This window comes from Hippichthys cyanospilos, chromosome 22 (genome assembly GCF_059441005.1).
Source record: "Hippichthys cyanospilos isolate Australia breed blue-spotted pipefish chromosome 22, RoL_Hcya_1.0, whole genome shotgun sequence".
In the NCBI taxonomy this organism is placed as follows: domain Eukaryota; kingdom Metazoa; phylum Chordata; class Actinopteri; order Syngnathiformes; family Syngnathidae; genus Hippichthys; species Hippichthys cyanospilos.
The window spans coordinates 5,521,045-5,539,854 of NC_142390.1; the positions used below are offsets into that span (position 1 = coordinate 5,521,045).

Sequence of the window (18,810 nt, forward strand, 5' to 3'; positions counted from 1 at the left end):
GTAGGATTGGCGACTTTATTAAGATTCAAGCATACAAAAGTTGAAAACAGTGACAACCACAGCAAAACAATTACTTTGGTGCCAAGATTGTCGCAGTTAAATAAATTCACATATCACACCAAGTCATAAATATAGTTAAAAAAAACACACAAATAAGGTTTATCACCAGTGTTTATCAGCTTTGAAAATATATAAAATGTCTGCCTAGGACATGGAGAAGTTACTGTTTTTTCAAGTGCATCAATTAAATGGGTTGCAAAAGCTGTCCGTGGAAGCTTACGAATCCAGAAACCATGTTGAGCAGTCATGAAAGCTAGTTAGTGCCGTACATAGGCATATACGCGGAGACTCAAACGAGCTCAACAAACGTGAAATCCTCACTTATGTGTAAGCCCGGCTGAGGAATCTTGTGGCACCATCCCGTCATGGTGCCACATAATCCTCATGGGCAAATCTGAAGAAGGCTGGCAGCCAGAGTACCATATAACCCAAGGTCCAAAAGGTGCTAAACCGGAGGCTGTCCGTTGTGCCGCAGGCTCGCGTAAGGCCAGAGCAGCTGCTGGATGGCCGTCCAGGAGTCCCCGGTCCCCACGGGGGCCGCGTCCACTACGGGCTGCATCACTAGGCTGGCCAACAGGGCCAAGAGACCTAACCAGGAGACCACAAAATCACTTCTATATCTACAAAATGGCGTGATCTTGCCCAGTTTGCGAGCTGGACATTGCTGATAATTTGGTTTTCTTTCAACCTAAATGCATTCAAAGGTTTGGGCGTTGGGCAAGGGTTGGTCTTACCTGCGAGGATCAGCAACAAGGCCACCCAAAGCCAGAGCCCCCTGCTGCCACGGGCCACCGCGGCCGCCGTCGCTCGTGTGGATGTCAAGCTATGGGACAGAGACTGGGACAATCCTTGCTCAGAAGACTCCGGGCTGGATGAGGAGCTTGGGCTGAATGGAGAGAAGCGATATTAGTAAATGACGGAGCGAGAATTGAAGACGGCGTGCTGAAAATGATGAAGTTGGCGACAAAGACACACATGGAATCGAGTACTGTATTTGAAAGGATGGAGAAGAAGCATGCGCAGGCAAAAGCGGGAGAAAACGTTGCCTGGCTTAGGCCCACGGAAGGAGTGATGCTTCAAAACACTTCATTATGAGTCAGCTATGAGAGTGGAGCACATTCATTTGCATGCATTTCAGCCCACTTCCACGGCCATACAGATCCACTTACAGCATTACAAAGAGCTCATCCTGACTTCTGAACGACGTGAAAGGAAAAGAAAACAGTTGAGATTTGGAAGGACAGAACGCACACTGATCGACTTCAGGAAAAGAAGCACAAAAACGATCATTCAGTCGGAAAAATGCCAAGCCCAGAGCTGCATGGAAGTTTTTCATCATTTTCCAATATAAACGATCAAAAGCACAATTTGGATCGCTCTGGAGAATTTCAATGATAAACTCTTCCATTGTCTTTGATAGCTTGAAGAGAACACCGGTGGACTAACATCTTGAGGGGCAGAAGGAGCGAGGTGAGTTTGCTGGCCAGCTCACTGAGACTGGACCTTCTCCTCTCCGGCGCTGGCTCCTCCAGCTCGTTGACTGGTTGGGGGTCGGAGTTATTGCGTGCCGTCCTGTGGGCATGCCGCGCCGGTCAGGAATTAGTCCATTCACGAGGCTTATTTCTCACACTGGATTGCAAATTTCTCTTCCAACGCCGATAGTGATGATGAAAACGCCTTTAAGAACTTTCTTTTGGTAAATATGTTCTTTGTAAGGAAAATTGGGGATGCGTAGAATCTATTATTGTCAAGAACATTTTTATGTCTTTGAAACACTTAAATTTGTGCGTTGTAGTGGTTGGTTAGAAAGCCTGGTCTGGAATCGAGAGTTTGCATCAGCGTGAGCTGTGGTTAACAGCAGCTTAAAGGTGCAAATGGATTTTAATATGCCTCCCCTTTCCTGCAACTAAAAACTAATTAAATAATAAAAAAAGAAATCGCAGGGAACACTGTAATGCCAATACACACAAATCAATAAGCAATCACTTAAAATGATTTAAAGGGACAGTACACTTATTTTGCAAGGTTGTAAGTTAATCATTTGTTTAATCTTTGGTACAGTATTAGGCAAAAGAGGGTCTACAAGAAAATTATCTACTTTCTTGGGACTATATAAGGTTATTAAGCATTAAAGGTATTTTACAAAGATTCTTAATTAAGTACAAAAGGAATTGATTACTTTAGGTAGGGCTGGGCCATTTAATTATAGACAAATTAACTTTTTATTCCTGATAAGTGTACTTTTACTGTAATAAAAAAAAAATCTGGCAAATGGCTCATGTCTAAACATGCAACACGGGACTTCACGCTTCACTTGGCCGCTAAATGCATGAAAGATGGCAACGGCGTGTTATTTTGAAAATAAATATTGAACCGGAAGACATCCACCATCTAGCCATCTTCATACATCGCCACCAAGAGTGAAACCTTTTCTTACCCCTTCATCATGTCAGAGGGCTCTTCAGTGTCAACCCAGGCGGCAGAGCTAACAAAGCGTTTAAGTGGGGGGCGCGCCATGTTCTTTCCCGCCACATTCCTGAAAACCACCGTTATTAACATGGAGGGGGACATAAACAATGATTTAGCGAACCATCTCAGCTCCGTTGCGCGAGGTGACCCATTTCGAGTGCTTTCAAACGCTTCACATAAGAAATTTAAGCGGGTGAATTATAGCACACAAATGAACTTACCACGGAGATCTCCTAGTGAGTCTTTCGGCTTCATTTTCTGCACCATCTTGTTGTTTCATCTGGGGGACGACAATGTTATGCCGCTGTACGGCAGCACTAGGCAAACGCCTTACAGTACAGTATTCTATTCACAAAAAACTAGGGATATTCGTGTAACATGCAGACTGAACAAAAGGGGTCCAGGGGTTGACCCTTGAGGAACCCCACATCATGGCCATTCCATCACAACAAACTTCCACTGGTCATAAAATAGTTCCTATCCGCCAAGTAGGACCTGATCGCATGGTTTCCTTTTTTGCTAATCCAGATTCGATCCTGTTCAGTAAGCAGTATGACATTTCAAAGTGGATTAATTGTTCAACACTACTCTGCACTGTATGTATGGTCCGTCATTACAAATTTACTGAAAAGGAAACTTGCAATTCTCACAAATTTAATTTCTATTCAACTAGCGGGGTTGTGTAATTAATTTGGCCCTCACATTTACTAAGTAGTGCATTTTTTCCAAGCTCATTTGGGCGATGAAAGATTTTGGTCCAGCATCAGGTGATATGATGAAACGAGCAAAGCATTGGACGTGTCCTCACCATATCATAGTGCATGTTGCTTCCGCCAGAACGAGGTATTGCTGCTATGCTAACCCGCCGGGTTGATGACTGAATGGATACATGAAACACATAAAAGGACACATATACACACTGGCGTGAGAGAACGATGTGATTAAGTAAACTCAAACCTTGTAGTATTGTGACGTCAATGGCTTCTTTCCACGAAAATCATCTGGAAAAACGCACGTTGCGCTCAGTGGACCGCCCAGGTTCATCTCCAGCGCTTAACTAATTCTACCTCTGTCAGAGTGCGATCCGAACGACCTCTCGTTCTGCATGAGCGTCTCTCGCAGCTCCAGCAGCTCCGAGTGTTCCTTGGTGTACACTCGCCTCAGGTTCTCCACGTGCTGGATCATCACCTCCACCGCCTTACCAATGCGACTCTCCTGGCAAGGCCACGATGATTATTAGAACAAAAAAAAAAGGCTCTTTTTGATACACACGCCGACACACCTGATGGATGGATCCAAGCATCTCAGAGCGACTCGACACTCGGGTCATGGACTGGATGAGGATATCCAGGTTCTTCTGGAGCCTGTGGATGATCTCCATTGACTGGCTGTCGTCTTCACATAGAGGAATCAGAGCCTGGGAGAAAGCAGCTGCGTGGGACAAAACTCAATCTTTTTCACCATCATGAAGCTCAGGAGAACATTTGTTTTAGTTCTCTATCTTTTGATTCATTGGCGCTTGTCTCCTAAAGTCCTTGTGCCTTCAGTAGAGGCAGTAGTCTTGCTGAGACAAAATGGACATAACTGTGGACAAAACTGAATATGCTGGCTGTCGGGAGGACATCCAACCTTCTGCTGGAGACCTCCATGCCACAGTTCGGACATCCCTTGAAAAAAAGACACTGACCTGCAGTAATCCCTGACAGCTGGACACCTCCCTGCGCACGTTCTCCTCGGCCAGATCGCGTGAGCGCTCCTCCAGTCGGAGCCTCTTGTCCAAAGTAAACATGTCGCACTTGAAGCCCAGAGATAAACGCTGGAACTCGGTCTGGGGAGAAAAAAAAAGGACACAAATGCACACAGCTGGACTCAAGTATATGCGCCATGATTGCAAAATGGCATCAACACACCTCAATCTCCTTGTCATTGGCTGAAAGGCTGCTGGAGAGAACATCAGAAATTGTGAAGCAACCACTATGCACAAAGCAGAGGCGTAAACGTGGTGTTCTTACCTGCATGAATCATTTTGCTCAGAGATGCTTGAAGACTCAGCTTGAGAGGAAAGAAATTCGAATATCCTCCGTCAAAAACACATTTTAGCATCAAAACTAATGAATGAAAGGATGAAATACATTTTTTCTCAGATGGCGCCTCAGATTTGGCCTGCTCCACCGTTGGTGGTTCTGCAGCATCCGCATCTTGTGACTCCTGCAGGAAAATGGATGAAGTACTATTCAAATCGCATAGTAGAATGCATTTTCAAATTTACCAGAAAATTCCATTAAAAAAAAAAAAAGAAACAACTTTTTTGGACAATCTAATGTAATTTTATCCATATATTGTGTTGAAGCAAACTCAGTAATTAAAAAGTGCTCATTTGTTCATAAAGTTGTAGTGAATGGTTAAAAAGAAAGTCAGTGCTTTTAACTACTCAAATTGAAGTCGATGAATATGAAATATTTTATGGCTTTCATTACTTAAAATGAATTGATTTTCATGTAAAATACCAAAGCTTTAACACATTTCTTTAGGTTTACTGCAAAACCGATCAATTCATTCTCTCGAAATCTTTGCATATTAAATCGCCTTTAACTATATTGCATATTTGCAACTACAATATTTTTCTGAAATTACCAGCCCTAAATGACAATGTTTGCACGACCCTTGACCTTTTCGTCCACACCTATCCACTCACAATAGAAAAAGCAAGTCTTACCAGTTCTTTCTTATTTTCCCCCTTTTTGTCCTCCGATTGCCTCGAATCGGAGTTGATGGCGCTTTCTGATTGGCCGTTGTGCGCCGCGGACGCGCTTGACTGCTGAGAGCCAGTCGGGGCGGCCGCGCAGATGCCGTTGTGTTGCTCCGTCCCTTGAGGAAGAGGCGCGTGGGTGGTGTAACCGGCACTCAGATGCGAGAGGCTGTCGTCAAACGTTTCGGGGTTTCCGATACCTGCCATGTGGGCCTCGGCGCTCCGAGCCGCCGCGTTGCCGCCCTGCGCGCACTCCTCTTCAACCAAGACGGGAAGAGCACTTGAACTGGCAAGCAAAGTGTCAAAACGAAAACCACAGATGCGCGTGCGAGGCGCCGACGGTACTTACGTTTCGCCTGCCGCCGATCCCGACACCGGCAGATCTGGGATCAGTTTCTAAACAAGTTTCAGGAAGTGAGAAAGGACGTTATTTTCTACCTGGCCCGTTGCTGTGCAGCGCCGTTTGAGCTCTACAGTGTGTGGAGGAAACATTTGGCGGAATTCTTACATAATGTGCCGTTTCAAGGAGAGCTCTGCAGTGGTGTGTGTGCGTGCGTGTGTGTGTGTGTGTGCCGAGAGGACTCGCAAACACTGGTGGAGGTGGACCGCCTGCATACACACTTGTGTGAACATTGGCACGATGGAGTAAGGTGAGCGTTGACTGAGCAGCACAACAGGATATTGTGTAATGCGACGGTATCCAAACTACGGCCCGGGGGCCATTTGCGGCCCCGTTTACCAGCGGCCTATATTTAAAACAAGCGAAAAAACAAAAAGGCAGGGTGGTCAAAAAAATGGATGCCACTACTACTAATAAATATTTGTACAATCTAGAGTTTTACGCAAAGATCATATGAAACTATTTACAACAATTTCTGTTCAAAACAGGTCCGATTTTTTAAAAATGAGCAGCTGATGGTAATTCACTCGTGTTCTGGTTCTGAATGTGTGGATGGGATTTGGTTCCTGGGTGGATTTCAGCATAGTAGGATACAGGGCTGTTGTCCAATCAGGTGAAGATCATCTACACACATTTTACAATTATCTAAACTTTCAACTAATCCACATACAGAATTCAGACCGAGTTTTATTGATCCTCGAAAATTCGCCTCATCACCTTTACCATAAAGCTAGTTTAAAATGGCCCTTGCGTCCTTTCATTTTTCTGTATTGGGTCCCCAAAATAAAACGTTAGGACACCCCAGTATTAATGCCATAACCGCACCCAATGAAAAAGACAGTAAACAGAATTTGACGAAAAAAAAAGAAGTCAAATTTGTGTCACCATAGATAAGTAATCTCTACTTTCTCTACAATGCAGTCAACTTTTCTATTTCCATCATTCTGTATCATAGCTAAGCAGCGGAATGAGACCAAGAGGAAGCGGCACAAAAAAAGAGGAAGCCGTTTCCCTTTCACATTTGAAGACTTGTGAGGCGCTACTGACCGTTGCGCTGCCCCCGTGGCCGTCTTTATCTTCCCTTTTGAGGTCCTTGCTGGATGGCCGGATGCTGCGCACGATAAGGCTCCGTTTCAAAAAAATTTACGCAACATGACGATAAGGAACGACTTCCATTTCTGTGTCGGTGGGGCTGATGCAATGCAAAGCGTGGCGGCGGAGAAATTATTCAGCCGGTGCAACTCCTCCCACAGAAGGGAAAACACAATCTTTGACTAGCAAATGTGGGCCAGTATCACATTATAGGGAAATGCGAAATATCTAATAAAATGAACTGTCACCCAAGGCAAACAAGGAATAACGCTTCCCCTCAAAACAATATTTCAATTGGAGAAAAAAAACAATATCATTGATCAATATTTTGCATAAAATGCCCCAAATTGGCCGATCCGAGGAAAATTCCAATATCTTAGTAGTTATTTGCATGTGCAATAAATACCTTAAAAAGAAATATACTCAGGACCAATGAGATTTCAGCTTGTTTCTGAAACTGAGCCGTGATTGGTTGTTGCTTTTGCCTTGAGCACATGACATTTAAGTTGACAGCAAGTGGAAAATATGTTTTTAAAAGGTATTCATTGAACACAGAAGACATTATTTAGTGATCAGGATTATTTCGTTTGAGTTTACCCCTGAAAATGGCTAAATAGGTTTAGTATCAATTTAATATCGAGTGTTAAGTCACCTCTCATTTGTTGGAGTGACGTCATCTGGTTCATTATTGATTGTTGTAGCCATTATTGTTGGATCCTCATCAGATGAGGGGCTCACATTTTGAGTTGTGTCTTCGGACTCAGAAAATGGAGTCTCATCCGTCTTTGCCTCTGGGTAGAATAGAAAAACACACACACAATAAATCAATACAAATCAGGTAACTTGACTAAGTTTGTAGAGCAGATTTCAGAGTATTTAGTATTTTATTTTAGTTTTTGTATTAGACAATGTTTTTTGAGGGTTAAAAAAAAAGTTTGCAAAGTATTGCATAATTTGGTCAAATTGTTCGGTTGTTCCATAAATAATTGCTGGTCATTCTGGACTGTTGCCAATCAAAGGACTCTTATAGAAAATCATGATTCACCTTACACAAATTTACAGTAGCACGACAAAACAAACACACAAAAATAAGAGCTCCCTTCCAAAATTCTTGTCTAACTGGTGAAGTCATAAAGGCAAAGTGTGAAGAAGAGTTGGAGGGATGATAACGCGCAGATTGAACAAAAGCGAGATGAGGAGGCGGTTTTACCGCTGTTCTCTGAGTGGGACCGATCGGGCAGGCCCTCCGCCGCTGGGTGCTCGGAGCTGACAGCTTGTGAGTGGGCGTCTGACGTTACCGACGCCTCATCCTTGGGAAAAAAAATATAAATAATATTATATATATATATATATATATATATGAGAGAGAGAGAGAGAGAGAGAGAGAGAGAGAGATAGATATAGAGAGAGATAGAGATATAGAAAGATAGATAGAGATAGATAGATATATAGAGATAGATAGAGGATAGAGAGAGATATAGAGAGATAGATAGATAGAGGATAGAGAGAGATCTAGAGATACAGACAGACAGACAGACAGACAGATAGATAGATATAACAGCCTGTTAATACTCGATCTAGATAGATAGATAGATAGATAGATAGATAGATAGATAGATAGATAGATAGATAGATAGATAGATAGATAGATAGATAGATAGATAGCACACGGTCTGGAAATAGTAACATGTGCGCGAGAAGGCAAGAAATACTAGAAAATCCCTGGTGTGAAATGCATACTGCCTTGTGATAATTTTATTTATTTTGATAGTTTGATAGTTATCTACATGCATCATAATAACCGATCTAAAAAAGGACCGACCCAATATTTGGGTAAGTATCACCAAAATCTTTTATTTTTTTGTAAAATCTCCATAAATGGGTTGTCCCAAAAATGGTGTCAAATTGAGGTAAATATGGGGTTGGTCCTTTATTGACCCAAACCTTGGCTTAGGTTTGACCCAATTATTTTTTGCGTGCATGTAATTAACACTTAATATTTTTATTAGCAGACACAAACTCAAAACAGTGACTGTACTTGCTTGAATCTGAAAAATGCTATATGTGAACCTTGATTTGAATATTCCCATAATGCATCCTTGCAGAGACCAAAGTCCAATCGTTCACAGTGAAAACAGTTCAAAAGACTCCATTTTTTTGTGAACGTCACATTAATACAGAAAATAATCATTAAATGAGCATTTTTTTTAGACTTTAACGGCACTTATTTAACATTAGTATGAATTGGCTTACATGTGCAGTATGTACTGTTATTTGAGAGAGTGTGAGGAAAAACTGGAAATGGACCACTGTGGGAAGAGGAGTGAACACACAGCGCTCATAAAAATCATTTCAAAACGCATTTTACCTGCAAACAACGACTGTTCATCTTTGGATCTGAAGTTTCTGCGCCACACAAACAAAAAAGAACAAATAAGAAGACATTACATAGGAAATGGAACCTGAGTTTATCATCCTTGGCCTAAGTGGCATTAGCCACCACATTTGCACTTTTTTTTTGGGGGGGGGGGGGGGGGGGGGGGGGCCTGCCAGCCACTCATGCAGGAGAGGAATGGAGGGGATTACTGCTCACTGGGCGGCCTCAGTAGCTTCACACCTGGCCATAGAAGGGCCTTGAGGAAGCCGCTTTGACACGCGTTCCCCTTCGCACACACAGCCATTTAGATCCAACCGCCATAGAAGGCCGGGATCTTCTTCCGCAGGCTTCCCAATCTCCTGGCTGGCTGAGTCTCCTTTGACTCATGGATTACCTTATCTAATCCCGCTGGGAATTAACAAATTCTTATTAACTGACTAGAATGGGACAATTGTGGTCACCTCATTCGCGACCATTGATGATTATTGATGTATTTTTGCAGGGGCTGGCAGTGAATGAATTAAAAATCGTTATTTTTTTTCTTACCTGCCCGACATTGTCCGTCCAAGGCAGCCTCTGGTTTGGCAGACACGGGAGTGGACGAGTTCCTCAGTTCTCCGTCGCCCGCCTCGTTCACCACGGTCCACTTCTCGTCCCCGTCCTCAGTCTGTCCGCCGTCCGTCACGCCGTCCTTACAGTTGCTCCCCGCCATTTCGTTTTTCAGAAAATCTTGAAGGGCGTATTCCTCATCCCAATCCAATTCATCCCCGGTCTTAGAAAGGACAAATAAGACAAGATTCAGATAAGGTATTTAAAAAAAAAACAAAAAAACTGAAACAGTGAAAAATAAATAATAAATAAATAATAATAGAGGCACTATTTTGCAAAAGCTTGAGTGGACGTCAGAGCAATTTGATGAGGATGTGTGTGGGCATTTTCAGAAGCCAAATGAACTGAACATGAATCAACCTGCAGCAGCAGTTCCCAACCATCTTATTTTTAAATCAAGCAATGCATTCATATTTATATTCATGTACTAATAAACATAGAAACCACAATTGTTGAGGTATCCCTAACTGTATCTTGCTCAGCAACAGGTGATAATTACGCTAATCCATAAACCTCATGTTGCTTCATGTTCTAACTAATTTGCTCTCAATTTGAAAAGAAAGCTATATTGTTTTTGTAAAAAAAACATGAGATTTGCCATATATAAACACTGCAAACAGATGCCGTATGTCAATAAATTGTTTGTTAGTGCCCTGAGTTGACTATTGAGCATAATTTTAGAATGTTGTGTAGTTTCTATTGAGAGAAGAACACCTTCAAATATAATTTGTTAAAGTTTATTTTTGAAGTTGGACTTTCAAGCGCATTTAATGCCATGCAGACCGTTAAGAATCGTTGCCGCTACTGGCTTGATATTTCTTCTGATGTGCGCACTTAAGGTAACCAGGAAAGGAATAAATGCCTTTTTTAATTACTCGAGGACGAGTTTCCCCATAATCGAAGAGTGAGAACCTTCTCTTCATGCAACTAACCTCTTCTTCTTGCACAGGTGTTTGGCATGAGGCTTCTCTGCTATCTTGAGGGGTCTTGAGCTGCTCTACTTCCTCACTGAGCTGCCGCTTCTGGTTCTCCTGATCCTGCACCCTGCTTGACAAAACGCTTATCATCAATCACAGGATGAGCATGCGGTCGTCAAAGCGGAAAGACTTCAGTGGACATACTGTACCCAATCCGCAGGCCCATGCAGTGTCCCATTTTGTTTCCCAGGGTGACCGGCGCCAGTTCTCCAACTGGCCCCAGTGCAGGATTCTCACTTGAACTCTAAGAGCGCTACACTTCTAATTATTAAATTCAAAATCCTGATTTTGTTCCTAATACTGGGGATGAGGAATAAGCCCTTTTCATCTCAAGTTTGAGAGCACCAGTCTGACCCGCTCTCTCTTTCTCTCTCCAGGCTGGGACTGAACCACTCTTATATAGCTGTGCACTCTAACACGTGCGCATGTTGTGCACGCGCACACGCACGATTACATTCGCAGTCAGTTTTCTTCTAAAAGGGGCTTTTTCAGCATTAAGGATTTTCAATTGTTTTGGATATTTTTGTCAGAAAATTCAGGGGAAGCGAACTTCTCCAAACACGGGCATACTGCATTCCAGGATTGGCTCTGGCCCAACCATTGTGAGGCGGGCCTTGCTTGGGTCATCATGATTGACAAGTCCCCCCCCCCACTGAACAGTGACTATAAAAATGGAAACTTTACCTGACTGAAAGGTGCAGAATCTCCGTTCGTGACCTCCTCAAATCGCCGGCCATTTTGACCAGCTCCTTCTCCATGGAGTTTGTATACTGCTGGAGCTGGTCCAGGCTTATGGCCCAGTCCTCTCTCGTGGCGTCCAGCGCAGCCTGCAGCTCCTGTACAAAGACAAGACCAAACAGGATGATCTTTCTCTCTCCCGGGCCAGAATGTTCACCTCGCACCTAACTGAGAGATTATTTCCATGGCTAAGAGCGTTCACTTTTCCCGGCTCTCAACTAATGACGCCGTTCCCATTTGTGTGTTGACTGCTGTATGGCCGAACGTGCTTAATGAATGCAGAGTGGGGGACAAATGAGGAGCAGAGTCAAGAGTGTGCTATGTTCACGCTAGAACACACAGAATAAACAGCGCCGCTTTGGAAGGGGCTGCTGGGAGTTATATAAGATTGTGAAAGCGTGCGGGGAAACGTGAAACGATGGAGATAAATGTTCAACAGGTGGACGCCGAGAAAGATAACGCGACAAAAATCACCACGGGGTGAAGAAGTAGAGATAAAGCCAAGAAACAAACAAGCCACCTCAAGACTGGCTTCTAGGACATCATCTGGTTTTGAGGGGTCTCTTAGTATGGGTTTTAGTGTAGACAGGATGGTGCTGGTGTCTTGTCTGAAGTCAGTCTTCTACAGAGCACACGGGAGGAATACAAAACGAGTGTTTGAAACCCACATGCACATCCAAACGCTTCATTTCACTTCATTACCAGTCTGTTTAGCAGTTTCTTGAACTCCACAGCCATTGTTTCCGGGCTGGGTACATGCATCATTAGCAGAACTTCTCTGTCCAGAGTCTCATCCAGAGACGAGGCCCCGCACGTATCGATGGGCAAATGATCAACGGCAGTGACGGACTAAAAAAATAGAAATCCACACGTTCGTCCGAGTCCGTTGGAACACAGCAGAGGTGCATCGCTGACCTCTAGTGGTAACTGAGCCAAGGCCAACTCTGTCTGCAGGGATCCCGAAGAACTCTGGTTCAAACTGTAGGCTACCGAAAGAGACACTCCAGCGCTGTGGAGTCAAATATTGATACAACTGATGATATAATATCGACAAGACGACTGGAAAGACATGGAATCAGAAAAAAAAAAACAAATCATCATGACAAACAGAAAATAATACAGCTTAATGAAGCAAAATCAGAATTAAAAGTAATATGTTCATGCTAGTTTGGTAACCCCCCCAAAATTCATTTATTGTAAATGATTCACCACTATTTCTTAATGTATTCCTTAATTAATGTGATCCCCAAAGAGGTTAGAATGCCTTAGATATCAAACTGAAACAATGTGGTGTACTAGGATCCAGAAGCAACTTCCGGCATGAAGATCATTCCTATTATTTATTACAAAAACCAACTTACGCCGAAAGATCTTGATGCATCATCTGCATGTGGTTCTCCAGTTTGCTCTTGTCGGCTCTTAGTAACTGAAACAAACCAACAGTCAGTCGTGTATAATGCAAAATTCACCAAGGATAGTTCCTCCAGCAGAAATTCAAACTCTGACCTCCGTGATGGAGGAGTATTCTTCCACTGCTGCCTTGAGCTCGCCTATCTGTCTGCTCTTCTGTGAAAAGACAGAAAAAGGAGGATTTATTTGACAAGGCCTCAGCTTTCAGCGGTAAAAGGAATACAACAAAACCGGATAGGCCAATGACCTCTTGGATGAGAGATTCCTTTTCAGTGATGACTGTATCGAAAGAGTGAATCTGCACCTAAGGACATCAACGTTACGCAACCAAGCGGCGTTACAGCGAGACACTTGATGGGATTCATAAAACAAAAAGGAGTATGAACTGAAATAGAGGTAAAAAGAATGAAAAAAAGCTAACCTGAAGATCAGAGTTAACGTCACACAGCTCTGCTATTTTTTTCTGAAGCTCGTCAATCTCCATGGTGACCTTGAAGTTCTAGGACGCCGTCAGAGGACAGTCAGGGGCATCGTAGCCACGCTCTCACGTCAAGCACCTCTGAAAAACGCACCTCGTCCTCAAGCGATGCAATCTTGGCGAGGAGATCTTGGTTTTCTTTCTCCTGGAAAGAGGAAGCTTCAGTTTCAGCATCCTGTCGTCTTAATACAGGCATTTTCGCAGTGATGCATGTGCAAAAACGAGAGCTGTGATTTTTTTTTTTTTTTTTTATGTCTGACCACGTGTTTGCTGTGTGCGGAGGCGCGAGCTCTTCCTTCCTCCGTGCAGCTGAGAGTGGCCTTCATTTCTTCCACTTCATCGTGAAGCATCTTCTCTTTGTTGATCAGCTGCTGCTGACTGCGGAAGGAGAGGAGGAGTTACATCGGTAAACGTCCTCAACGCCGAGGCAGCGGTCAGGAGGATTCACGCTCGGGTCTGGTTGCGTAGTTCCTCGTTTTCATCCGCCAGCTTTTGGTTGCTCTCCTCCATGCTCTCCGTGGCCTGTTTCAGCTTCTTTACCTCCTCCTGGAGATTCCGATTGCTCTTCTGGAGGTCGGCAAGGTGGTGGACCAGCTCTGATGGTTCGCTGTGCAGAAAAGACAAAAAGTGAGGCGTAATTCTAGAATGGGAAGACAAAACTGTGTCCAGAGAAAAAATCATCTCCAAATAACATTTAAATATGCAATTAAGGCCTGCGCTCCCCTAATATGTTTTTTTTTGATCCCCCCCCTTTTGATTATTGATTCGTCTATATCAAATACCGCAGATAAAACAAGTTAGCTTTTGGCATTAATTTTTGCATTCAGAAAAATTGTAGTAATAATTATTCATGACCGAAATTTCTCTGTAATTTTGAAACATATTTGTATGTGTTATCTGTAACAAGGCTGCACCAAACACAGCAAACATGAAATGTTTTTTTTTTTTCTCTTCCAAAATGTCAATGCCTAAATCCTATCATTCCAATAAATGTCCTATTCTTGAATGATCAACGCAACATACAATTCTGCCATTGAGGCGTCCCCTCCGAAGCCTTCCAAACTTCCCGATGTCATGTTGAGCAGCATGGACCTCCTGGCTACAAAGAACAATAACAAAGGGCACCATCAATGCTCCTGTTGAGAAACAAAACAAATCTTCGGAGGCAGCTATTCACCAGAAATTGTGTCTCTTGCTTTGGCCGCATCCCAGGTTTCATCTTCTGATGTTTCTTCACTAGATCAGGAGCAAAAAAAAATAAAAAATAAAAAATCAATCACAGCAGTGTCCACGCTCACAATGGGAATTTTTTTACCCATTGTTGCGGCAGTCTTCGATCCACTCCCTCATGACAGCGTGGTATGTGTCCAGGTCGATGGACACGTCTTTCCGTTCTGGATCCAGCATGTTGCAGAGCTCCTCCAGACCTCTGTCCTCTGAGCTGCGGCTGGTGGTGTTCCGCAGGAAGTCCACGATGTGAGACACCAACACCTTACCTGCAGGTATGAACACTTTTGCTCTATGTTTTTGTTTGAGGACAAAAAAAAAAGTGACATCGAAAACGAGCATTGCTGCTTGAAGACAGGAGACGCGGTCGCTTGCTAATTTCTGTAAAAGAAACAAATCCTAGTAAATTCAACTTGAAGAACCTTGTGTGTGTTTGTGTTGGAGTTACCTCGACGCTGCGTGTCACAAGCATGGAAGATAGTGTCCAGGAGATTCTCCTCGCAGATGGGGCTGACTTCAGCCATGTTTTTGCTCTCAGAGGCCGGCGTGTTCCCTGAGTAAGCGAGAAGAGGAGCACATGATGCGTCGTTCCACCTCGGGGCATCAATGACACTGGCTGCAAACTTATATAAGGTCAAGCATTTTAGACTCGCTTGGATTTCCTCAACGGGTTTGTTTTCGAGCTCACTTAAATCAGCTTCCGCATTATTATCGAGCATTTTAGAGAACTCTCATAGACTCTGTAGTTATTTCCACACTAATTTTGCAGTACTTGTGCAAACTACTTAGAGAACTAGTAAGCAATTGGATTCTATGCAGTTTGTTTCACTTTTGACAAAGCTGTTAAAATGTTGCAACATTTTGAAAGTCCCCAGGAAAAAAAATGGAAGTCATAGGCTCTTTAAAATGAAATCCATCAAAATAGACACAGTTAAAAGCTAAAAATCTGATCTTATTGGTTGTTTTTATGGGAAACTAAAAACAAATGGAAAATGAACAAATATGAAAGACTGTTTTTTTTATGCAGTCCTTTAATTAGATAGAATTCTTAGGTTACAGTTGTACTTTTTTCTACAAAGTGAAAACACATTTTGTTGGTTTCTGGCATTTCCACGAGTTTCCGCTTACCTCCTCCTCCCAGTGACAGCTTTTTCACGACCACAGCCAGGTGGGGCAGCTCCCACTCGGTGGAGCTTCCCATTGCGTTTGCTGGGCTGAAGCTGAGATCGTAAGAGGGGGTACTGTGAATCGGGGTGAAGGTGCGAAAGAGAGTCCTGCCTGAAGGAGTGGAGCAGCTTTTCTCCCATGTCTTGTATGGTTTTATAGAACTACAACCGATGCCACTTTTACGCCCAAGGGTACCAGTGACGGTGTATGTGATGTTGCCCGCTGGTGTGCAAGGAGTGGACGATGGAATGCGGGTACACATGTTGCTCTTCTGAGATGGCGCAGAGCAGGGAATTTCGTCAACTTGGACTCCGTTCTTCAAAATGGTCTCCAGGTTGTGCCTCACCCGGCAATGGGAGCTTTCGTAGCTGCTGGAAGACAACTTGGGGATTTGAAAGGGACTATTGGGCTCCCGGTCGCCGCACCACTGGATGGTCTGCAGTTTGCGGCAGATGCTGTCCACAGGATTGTGGCGCCGCGTGGTTTGGGGCGTGTAGTAGTCCATGATAAGTGAGTCTGGGGAGGCACATGTAGGTGGGAACACATGAAGACATGCTACAGAAAACTCAGTGCATGGTGGGTCAAGTGTGCACTTATAATTGAACATTCCGAACAAGAGGAGAACTCCTAAAAATGCGATCCAATGAAAGAGGTTGTTTAAAGTTTAAAGCCCATCCTGATTATTATGCAGCCCTATAGACTTTTGAGTGTCAAAAATAAACCAAAAATAGAAATTGGATAATAAAGAGAATGAGCAATTAAATTTGCACCTGCTGCATCAAATCTATCCAGATTTCAACACCGTATTTGAAAACGTTCGAATTAAATTGACTCAGAAGGACGACTGAAATAAAAAACAAAAAAACGCCATTTAAAATCATATATACGCCATGTAAAAGCATTTAGATTGAAAATCTAAAATTCTGTATTAAAAAAGACTTAATGCGTATATTAAAACTAATCCAGCTAATGCACAAAAGTTAATCATTTAGGTGCACGCAGCCAAACGCAAATTTCTACATAATTGCAGTAATTGTCATTTAAACAGACAATTCGAGAAGAAAACTTTTTTTCTGCCACCGAAGCGGTTGATGATACACAAAACCAGCAAAAAGTTAAACGAATGAGTAGTAGAATAAATACATACACAACCTTACCTTGCTTAAACACCTTTAAAAGACAAAAACATGAACAATAAATTACCTTAACAAACGCGATCGATAATCAAGCTCACGTTGACGTCTCGCGCATGCGTATTCAATTGAAGACAGCGAGGTTTTGAAAATAATCGAACAGCATCACTTTGTGGTCAGAACCCGTAGCAACAACAACATCGGTTTAATCGGAGGAAATAAAGCAATAATACTGTAGCCGTTGCCACAATTCACCACAAGATGGCAGCAGAACCTGCGAATCAGACAGAGATACCACAAGGTGCGCTGATGAAAACAAGTGCGCACGTTACTTAATCACATTGTTCCGCATGAAAACAAATAACAAAAATAACAAAACAAAAGACAACCTTAACCTATGAAAGTTTGCACATTTTAGAGAGCAGCAACAGGACTGTAAGCTGAATTTAATAGCAATTCCCGGAGGATTTTTGCAAAGCTAAATGACGATTAAATGATAGTTTAGTGATATCTATTTAATTACAATTTTATGCTCCGAAATTTTGCTTGAACAAAAACGTAAACTTAGTGGCTTTCTACGAATAAAACCCGATAAGATAACCAAAGGAAGAAGAAGAAGAAAAAAGAAAAATAGGGAGGTGAAATCTCAGCGGACATTTCCGAAGTAAATCCTCGTAATTCTCATTTCTATTGTCATCCGTAATTGAGTTCCGCTGAAAACAACGTTACATTGTTGGTCATTGTTTGGATAAAAATATGTGTAGTCATTTAAAAAAATGTTTTCCCTTTTTTATTTGTTCTCAAAGTTGGAGAGCCTGAACATATAGCCAGCGAACATTTTGTCCTCTGCCATTTATGTGTCCTAAATTGTGTCCCAATTCTGGAATAACCCTTATGCATACATTTTGCATTTTATATTTGTTCTGGCTGCATGTAAAATGTATTTACATTGTTCATTCCTTGGAGTTCAATTAAAACCCAATCAAAAATGTCTTATCGTTTTACAGAAACAATGTAAGACCTACTTTTTGTCTTCAAGCCGACAGTCTTTTTTTTTTTTTTTATTCAAACAATTATAGCGTTGCATTTTCAGTTCGCTTGACTGTTCATAATTCAATTATTTCCCTCTACTCATTTGCACGTATATCACAGACATTAATTAACAACACGGCCCAATATCTTTTTCACCCTGACTTGCTCTAAATTAAATAAATAAATAAATAAATAAAAATGACAAAGTCTTTCCTCAAGTTTGTGCAATTAATGCTGTGGTATATTGTAGTGTATCCACGAATCAGGTAATATTGTTTGATTGATCAGTCAGGCCCTACAATTTTTAGAGTAAGTTATTTTATACAAGATCAAATAGAGCTCAATGTATACGGAAATCCTGACACTTGAGAAACATGAAAGACAAATCCGATTTTGCAATTCCAGAAGGAGACGCAGTTGGACCTCAAAACTAGCAAATGTTAAAAAAAACAACAACAAAAAAACAACCTCTGCCAAAAAACAAAACAAAGCAAAACAAAGCAAAGCAAAGCAAAGCAAAGCAAAACAAAGCAAAGCAAAGCAAAGCAAAACAAAACAATTAGTCTTAAATAAAAAAAAAAAATCTTATTTTTCAAATTGTGTATTATCTAAGCTGGGTGAAGATTCGCCGCCACCTTCGATCTGCTGCACAACGCTGCCTGAAAAAACAAAATATTTTTTCATTTATATTTCAAAATGCTCAGCACATGTGTGCTCCCACTGCTCTCATGTCCAAGTCAAAAAGGTAAGCAGAGCTGCACTATGTTTAGTCACCTACCACACGTGTGCTCCCACTGCTCTCATGTCCAAGTCAAAAAGGTAAGCAGAGCTGCACTATGTTTAGTCACCTACCACACGTGTGCTCCCACTGCTCTCATGTCCAAGTCAAAAA

General features: G+C 42.4%; 1 protein-coding gene and 1 long non-coding RNA gene across 4 annotated transcripts; one reads left to right on the top strand and one right to left on the bottom strand.

The window, feature by feature from the left end:
* Position 1: 1 nt before the first annotated feature.
* Positions 2–16,416, bottom strand: irag2 (inositol 1,4,5-triphosphate receptor associated 2). Of its 3 annotated transcripts, XM_088406396.1 has the most exons (39): positions 15,715–16,416; positions 15,035–15,139; positions 14,675–14,855; positions 14,537–14,595; positions 14,383–14,458; positions 13,808–13,966; positions 13,620–13,737; positions 13,454–13,504; positions 13,303–13,380; positions 13,129–13,185; positions 12,978–13,037; positions 12,833–12,897; positions 12,387–12,480; positions 12,174–12,320; positions 11,992–12,093; positions 11,418–11,569; positions 10,689–10,800; positions 9,694–9,919; positions 9,139–9,176; positions 7,981–8,080; positions 7,423–7,561; positions 6,726–6,789; positions 5,628–5,674; positions 5,479–5,564; positions 5,246–5,397; positions 4,662–4,737; positions 4,542–4,581; positions 4,440–4,470; positions 4,217–4,357; positions 3,812–3,946; positions 3,597–3,744; positions 3,487–3,530; positions 3,338–3,406; positions 2,751–2,809; positions 2,498–2,596; positions 1,507–1,632; positions 1,230–1,256; positions 795–946; positions 2–648 (listed from the first exon to the last, which is right to left on the bottom strand). In XM_088406396.1, the coding sequence occupies exons 1-39, from the start codon at positions 16,358–16,360 to the stop codon at positions 506–508; spliced, it is 4,404 nt and encodes a 1,467-aa protein (XP_088262522.1). In that variant the 5' UTR covers positions 16,361–16,416; the 3' UTR covers positions 2–505. The 3 variants fall into 3 exon arrangements, with proteins under 3 accessions (XP_088262522.1, XP_088262523.1, XP_088262524.1); XM_088406397.1 differs by lacking the exon at positions 1,230–1,256 and having other exon boundaries at positions 15,715–16,415; XM_088406398.1 differs by lacking the exons at positions 1,230–1,256; positions 1,507–1,632.
* On the top strand, positions 11,778–17,857 carry LOC148405631 (uncharacterized). The gene is made up of 4 exons (XR_015864196.1): positions 11,778–13,277; positions 13,351–13,986; positions 14,731–14,861; positions 15,125–17,857. It is a non-coding gene; the product is annotated as an uncharacterized LOC148405631 (long non-coding RNA).
* Positions 17,858–18,810: the final 953 nt, after the last annotated feature.

Bases quoted from the DNA above. Each gene is read 5' to 3' on its own strand.
- irag2 (XM_088406396.1), bottom strand. From the start codon at position 16,360: ATGTTCAATTATAAGTGCACACTTGACCCACCATGCACTGAGTTTTCT. The intron at 3,407-3,486 runs GTTTGAGTTTAC...GTATCCATTCAG, and splicing joins TGACGTCACAATACTACAAG to TCATCAACCCGGCGGGTTAG. The intron at 649-794 runs GTAAGACCAACC...TCTCCTGGTTAG, and splicing joins CTTGTTGCTGATCCTCGCAG to GTCTCTTGGCCCTGTTGGCC.